The 7,949-nt window shown below is 41.5% G+C and overlaps 1 protein-coding gene across 3 annotated transcripts in view; it reads right to left on the minus strand.

Annotated features, from left to right (window-relative positions):
- EML6 (echinoderm microtubule associated protein like 6) overlaps positions 1–7,949 on the minus strand; it is a 325,505-nt gene that overhangs the window by 194,332 nt on the left and 123,224 nt on the right. For all 3 annotated transcript variants that reach the window (XM_019549288.1, XM_019549286.1, XM_019549287.1), the window contains exon 2: positions 4,237–4,396. In XM_019549288.1, coding sequence (XP_019404833.1) covers positions 4,237–4,396 — 160 coding nt within the window. The remainder of the gene's footprint in view (positions 1–4,236; positions 4,397–7,949) is intronic.

Raw genomic sequence — 7,949 nt, forward strand, 5'->3', positions numbered from 1 at the left:
CCCAGTATTCTTTCCTGCCATGGCAGGGGGTCGGACTAGATGATCTGCTCAGGTCCCTTCCGACCCTACAAACTATGAAACTATGAAACCTGCTGCAGTCCTGGGCGCATGGGTTAAACATAGCACCTGGGAGAAATAAACTCTGGTGCAATATGTGTTGTATTAAAAGATGCACCCTGTGTCTCTATAATTAGTTAACTTCTCTCTACAGGTACCAGGAAAAACCCAGCTATAGAAAATACTGGAAGGCTCTTTTAAAGTGCAGGGAAGAGAATAACAAAAACTTAATATAGTTTCACAGGGTGTATCTACATATGCAATTAATGTGAAGCAATAAACTTTGGAGCTTATTGCTCCGGAGTTTATTGCTCCCAGGTGTGCTGTTTGAATGTGTGCCTGGGAGCAATAAACTCCAGAGCAATAAACTCCAAAGTTTATTGCCGTTTGAACATGTGCCCAGGAGTGCAGCATGTTGAGCCTGGGCGAAGCAGCCCAGCTTGGAAAGAGGTCCAGGGGGTCCAGCTTGCCAGCCTATGGTTGCTCCCCTGGGTTCAGGATGCTGTGGATGGACTAGCTGGGGCATGAAGGTACTTTACTGCTGGGCTAGCTGGCAGGCAGTCCCCCTGCTAAAGCATCCTTGTGCCCCAGGCAGCTGGGACAGCATCTACAGTCACAATGTGCTGCTGTGGAGTTTTTTACTCTGCAGCAGAATAGTACTTGTATTTACAAGGTAGTACTATCAAGCTGCAGAGAAAATCTAACCTAATAGGGGTGGCATGTGTAGATGCTGATATGTTTACTGCATAGCTAATTAGTCTACTGAGCAGTAAACATCTTGTATAGATGCACCTACACTAATATAAAGTAATGCTCTTATTCTCACCTGCTTTTTGGGAGACTCTGCATCTGTCTGAAACCCTGCTGTTCTGTGTTCTGGCCAGCTATGTATCCCAGAAAATGCAAAATAAATTCCTACACCTAAGCTCCTCTATAGTTATAGTTTCTTTATTCAGCAGCACATAAATGCATCTCTATTACCTTTGGCTGCTTGGGATGTGACACATTTGTTGTCTCCTAATATCAAAATACCGTGTTGAATTCTACCTAGGGAATAGTATGTGCCCAGAGCAATAGCCTGCAACAAACCATTCAGGGATTCCAGTAAACATTCTTCTGCTGGCTGCCAAATCCATCTGTATTCTTCCTGGTTTGTGCAGAGCAGTGAACCTACATATAACTGAATCTGAGTATACCATCATTTTTCTTGTACGAGTGTCTGCATGGGGACAATAAGAATATCGGATGATGATAGACTTTGTAACAGATGGTTGCCTTCAACCCCTACTAAAGTAAAAGGGGGTTGCAGATGCTATGACAGTTTGGGATAAAGAGATTCTGCAGGAAAGTTTAAGAACATAAGAGCTAGGAAGCTGGGGATGAGCATTGTGGCTGAAGGTTATGTTAGTGCTGGTTAGTACTGGCTGAGGATTATGTTAGTGCTGGTATCTGAAACTACAGTAAAGTCAAAAGGGGCTTGGACTATATGCTGTATTTACTTGATTCCAAATGAGGTTATTTTACCTATTCAACATGGGGAAACATAAACGTTGTTGAGTACAGTTGGGTCAGGCAGCTGCCGAGGCTCAAGCTCCAACTCTGACTCTAGCCTTGACTCTGGCCCCAACTTGGGGGTATCCACATGGTGTGGTGGGAGGAAAAGCAGGAAGATCATGTGGTACAGGCTGCAGGGAGCATGAGGAGACTGCACAGTGGCAGGGTAGCTGCTGCAGCTCTGGCTCCTGCCCCGTGAGCTCTCTGTCCCAGCCTGACCTGGAGCTGAAGCTGCTGCATAAGATAAGCAGCTGTGGAGAGGGGAGGGAAAGGGAGGGCACTGGGTGGTAGGGGAGAGGGAAGCTGCCTTTCTGCCTTTTCCCCCCATGACTGCTTTCCCTGCTATGGCAGTTGTGGGCGATAAATTTAAAATGGCCCTCCAATAATTTGATTCTATACATAGAAAGCTATAACAAACATAATTTTCCATGTATAAAATCTAATTATTGGAGGGGGGGGATCTAATTCAAAGTTATCTTAGATTTGGGTAAATATGGCATTTTCATAGCAGTACAGTAGGGATACTCTAGCTACTTGCATACAATTGTGGCACAGACTGACAAGAGTAAGGATATTTAAAATTAAAGATAAGACCCATCATATCATTTTTAAACTCTTAAATAATATTTTTAGACAATGCACAACTTGAACTAATAAAAATGTTGAGAATCTTCAAATAAATATGTAGAAGTTACAGAAAAAATTAATTTCTGAATTTACCAATTGGTGTTACAATGCATCTGTGTATGTGCCTGACATTTTTATTTGAATGAAAGAGAAAAAGACAATTTTGGAGCCTTGTTAATTGACACTACACTAAAGGCTGGTCAGACACTTTTTAAGACCCCCACATATGAAAAAGGTTATTATATCTAGAAAGGTTAATCTATTAAATCAAAGACCAGCTGGGTTATTCTCCTCCTGTGGAAGAATATGTCATTATTCTAGGAGGCAAGCACTTGAGATATATATCTATATAGATACACACACACACACACACACACACACACACACACACACACACACACACTAAGAATTTGTTTTTAACTTCTAGCATCTGTGTTTGATCAGTAGGTCTACAAGAGGAAAATTGTAGACCTAGGAAAAGAAACAAAAACAAAAGGAAGAAACATTAAACAAATTTCATTTAAAAAGCTAAGAATTTTCTTTATCTTAGGAAAGGCCACTTTCCCTTTCCTAGAAAAAAAAACTGCATGAGGATTTGTATGTAGGGGCCAGAAGAAAAAAAAAAAAAGTAATATAAACCTTTTGCAGGGAACTTCTATCAATTCCCGCTCTTGCTTTCCTCTTTCATGTTCCCCCCTTTTCTGAGAAAAACATGGAGATGTCTATATGGTATTTTTAAGGTTTGTGGTTTTACCGAACCCTGAAGACAGTCATCTTGTGTGGAGCACAATCAGCTGTACCACAGTCTGTCGTGACACAGCTGATTGTGCTCCAGGGAAATCTACAGACCTCCCTAGCTGCTGTGTCCCAATGTGGAGCATGTCTGCAAGCAGGAATAACTCAGGTCCTCCCCTCCACAATTCCAGGCACACCTTTGCAAAGGATTTTCCCCCATGCAACTAAAAATGTGGAATGAGGGGACTCAAGTTTCCCCCTCTGCGCTTGCAGGCATCATCAGAGAAATCCCTGTGTAAGGGATTTACTTAAAATTCAAATATTTGAAATTATCTGGAATACTTTTAATATACAAAAATATGAGCTTGAATCTGCAGCTGTTCTCTGATCTCAGGACTTCTTTGGGGCTCATTGACTTCTATGTACAACAGCTTGCAAAACTGGATCAGCTACTAATTCCCAATTCAAGTGGTTCCTCCATTAATTTTATAGCAGCTATTAGTCTGAACACTGGGACTGTTAAAGATTTTTGTGAGCGGTTGATTTTTTTTGGCAGGATTCCTACTCCAAGCTCCAAATTTGTATACTTTTAACTCTTTATTAAATTAAACATCCTGGGCTTCACAGGTGCTGAAAATCCCTTAGCAATGAGTAAGGGAGTTCTTCTACCCAGGGAGGGGTAGGACAGCTCACAGCAGCATTCTGTAGAACAGAGGTTCCCAAATTTTTTCTTATTGCACACCCCCTTCCAGATTTGCCAGCTGCCCACATAGGCCCACCAGCATACGTTTTATATTTTCTCCCCTTAAATGCCAGTTGTTATTATAATGAAGATTAAATCTGCCATTACACAATTTCTCCCACGTACCCTCTCCCCCGAGATGCCTTGCATACCACAGTTTGGGAACCCTTGCTGTATAAGATTCCTGAACAGCAGATATAAATGGGCACTGGCCAAAACAGAGGTTAAAGCTGTTCAAGGGACAAAACTATATTTCTATGAAGGTCTATTTTTGCTTTTGGCATCTGTCCGATGCCCAACCCAGCTACCTAGTTTGGATACTACATTGAAAAAATACATATTTCCAGTATTTTATATATGATACTTATATTAATATGTTAACCTGCAGCATACCTTCCAATGAAAAGCTATAATTGTATATGCTTATTACATTTATAGAAAATACTTCAATGTATAACCTGTCTGCACTGTTAGAGAATGACATTTAAACATAAGAAATATAGCAAATGACAAATACTAACCTGGCCATCTGAATCAAAAGCTAAGCAGGCAACTCCATGTGTATGTGCATCCTTGAGAACAGAAACAGTTTGTATGCTGTAGGAATCCCAGATGCAAATGTATGGGTCCTTCCCAACTTGTCCTGTAGCTACCAGAGTTTTATCTGGATGTATTGCAAGGCTGGAAGAGAATATAATTTAAAACCACACTTTGCTTTCCAAGTCTGAAAAATATTATAAGGTAGTGGAAGAGGACAATAAATATCGATTAAATTACATTTCTCTCTGTTTTAAGGAAATGCAGTTTCTTTAACAAATTGGAATGACCATAGCAAGACTCTCTAGAGAAAAAGCTTTCAAATTGTTCCCAGTGTTATTTACTTTTACCTTTAAAGAGCATGTTCAACTAGGACAGGTAAAGATGATCAATAGGGTCCAATTTTGCCTATATTAAAATTTTAATTAGAGTATTGTCAGGAAAAATTAAACACAATAGTTGTTTAGACATTTTGTTTCTGTGACTGGCCAGTCTCCCATGGATCTCTTTCATCTTTCCATGACCGTGGCTAAGAACAGAGGTGTAGCAAGCTCTTTTGGCTCCTGGGGCACGGGGGGTGGGGGCAGGGAATTATACTGACCAGTGGAGAGCTGGGGGATGGAGTGTTACCTAACAGGGCTGTCCTCGGGCAGCAGGCGCAGCTGAGGAACAGGCAGTAACATGGGCTTCCAGCGGGGTGGTGCTCCTAATGCCCTGCTCATCCCCTCCCCACAACCTGGGGGCAGGGCTGTGCCCCCCCATAGCAAAGCCTCCTGGGGGGGGACATTTCACGATTGATACGCTGTTGGGCATGGGACTACAGATACACTATTGGGCATGGGGCTATGCCTGCCTAGCTCCGAATGACCAGACAGCACAGAGCTGAACCTGCCCTGGTAAAGACCCCGGGGGGAGCAGGGGACCACATTGGCACTCCCTTTCAGCCAGCACCCAGGGCTTGTGCCCCGCTCACCCTGACTGGTTACACTATTACGTAGGAACGCAACACTGAAAGGGGGCTCCAGGGCCATCAAGACCAGTCCCCCATTCACAGGCAAGCACTAACTCAAAGAATCACAGCTTCAAGCCCGCACATTTCACTACAAAGAACAATACCCAAAACACCAAGAACACCCCACAACATGCCACAGATAAAGGTAGGAGTGATGAGGGCTCTCCCAATGCCTTGCTACTGCAACAACAAGGAAGTAGTTGGTTAATACGTATTCAGAAAATAGAAATACTAATGTCTAACAAATTATTCATCTTTGGCACATCAACCTAAATAGTTTTAAAAAAAATAGGCCAGCAGCTGAGCAAAGTATATTTTTCACGATTAATTAAACTATGATCAGGAGGGCCCTAATCATTAATTTTTTAAGGACTGAACCTCAGAGGGATGGAGAGTTATGCTGCAGCTTCTGTGTCTGATGTTAAGAACTGTGTGTGCCTACAGATCTATTTTTAGGTATTTAGTTAGCCTCAGGAGAGCTGAAATTTACTGTATCTACACATTTTACCTTATGTTTCCTGACAGATAATAAAAACACTGTTGTTTTCCTCATCAAATAGTACAACAGCAGGTGTGTTACTTCATTTTTGGATATAAATAATTACATCTCAAAACATGACTCTATATATCAATGTCTTATAAGCACTATGCTGGATGACTTTAGTAACAGAGCAATTGGCTCTGAATGCTGATCCCATAACTCTCTTGAAAACAAACCTGTTAAATGGAATACCGTGCAGCATACATCCACCTACATGCTACAGCAGAAGTCCCTGGTATTCCCTGGAAATTCAGAGGCAACTCTAAATTAATTTTTGAAAAAACAACACTTTCAATTTAATGAGGAGAATACAACAGTGAGTACCATGGCCCCCATTTTTCTTTACATTATTCATTATTTAGTGCAATTAACAACAGTCTCAAATTTGCAGTTTGTGTCATGGCAATATATACTTACATTAAACAAGAGGGAAACAGATGTTGGATAATTTTCCATGTAGAGAATATAATGGGGGGCGGGGGCGCTCATCTTAAAGTCAAAGTTATCTTGGACTTGGGTATATATGGTTTTGTGTCTACATGTGCATTTACAATGGCCTAAATTTACTGTACAGTAAGTTACTGCACAAGTAGGCCAGCATCTACATGTGCAGGTGTTAAAGTGCGCTAACTATAGTCCCAAGTCAGTCCATACACACAGCGTTACTACGCAGTAAGGTGTCTATACTTGTGTTCCTGTGCAGTAACTAATTGAATGTAAATTTGATACCTGCATGATCCAGCTATTAAATTTATGTTCAAGTCAGCATAAATCACCACATTTACTGCGCAGTATGGGCATTACAGCCCATACTGTGCAGTATTTTTTGTTACTGCACAGTAAATGTACACATGTAAGTGTGCCCACTATGTCTAAGTGGTAACAGAGAAGTAGTTAGCTGTGACAGTCTGAAGTAGTCATAAAACAGGGTAGATATGGATCTTTATAGACTAACTAAATAAGATACATCTAGAGAAAGAGCACAAGCTTTCATGGGCTGCAACTCACTTTATCAGCTTCTGTGGATAGATAGGCAGAAAGCAGAGTATATCAACCAGCACTTGAGCAGTGTTCCCCCATGCCTGCTCTGCTAATCCAGGAGAGCTGCTTCCTCAACTGGAAGCAGTGTAGCCATGCATATTTGGTATTTCAGTCAGCTAATTAGCACTGGTGCATGACAATGCATATTAGCTTTCTGCAATGGTCATTAGTTTGTCCACAGCACCATGTGGATACAGCTAAACTGCATCTGGCTCAGGAGGCAGCCTGCTTGCAGCATTATAGTAAGCTTCAGATTGCTGCTTTAGGGCAGTGGGTCTCATCTTTTTTTGTACTAGGACCCATCTGTAAACATCAATGGCCAGTCCTGACCTAGTGCCCCTCACTCTCTTCCCACCACCCCCTGCCCCAGCCCCTCAGTGTGTGTGACAGGGAGTGGGTGTGTGGGGCAGGGATGGACCCAAGCAGCCCGTTGCAGGTTGGAGCTTTGCCAGCCTGCAAGGAAAAAGCCACATGTTTCCCATGCTTTTTTTTAAAGGAAAATCCATTTTTAAAGTGTGTTCACAATCCTTTCATATACCTTTGCAACCCACTTTTGGGTGATGACCCACGGGTTGAGAAACGCTGCTTTATGGTCTCAGGTTCTGCTCTATCATTCTATGGCAAGAAAGAGGATTCTGTGGTTAATTGGCTACCTAGGGACATATAGGACACTAATTAGAACAAATTCTTTTCAGCTGCTTTGTAACCGGGCAAATTGTTCAGAAATGTTATCCAAATTATTTGTGTTGTCCATTAAAGAGAATACTTTTGAGGAATAAAGGAGTACTGAAGCATGTGATATGTATATATCATATAGAACAATTTCTTTACCTGCCACCATTTTGTTGATCTGCTAAAACATACCAAAAAGAATGTATGCTAGCACTAAATCCAGCTCACATGAACCTCTAATTTTTACTTGTTCTATAAAGTTCTTATGCAGGTGTTGAATTAAAAAATCGTGGTTCGTTTCTCGGGAGGTGGAAAAAAACTTTCAGCTTCAGACACACTTTATTAGTAATACAAAAGGTATATATTTGCAAATAGGGTCAGAGGGAGAAGACAAAAGATCAAGTCCCTCTGCCCCCGAGCATAATCATTAG

Source organism: Crocodylus porosus, unplaced genomic scaffold (genome assembly GCF_001723895.1).
Source record: "Crocodylus porosus isolate Cpor-Errol unplaced genomic scaffold, CroPor_comp1, whole genome shotgun sequence".
Classification (NCBI taxonomy): Eukaryota; Metazoa; Chordata; order Crocodylia; family Crocodylidae; genus Crocodylus; species Crocodylus porosus.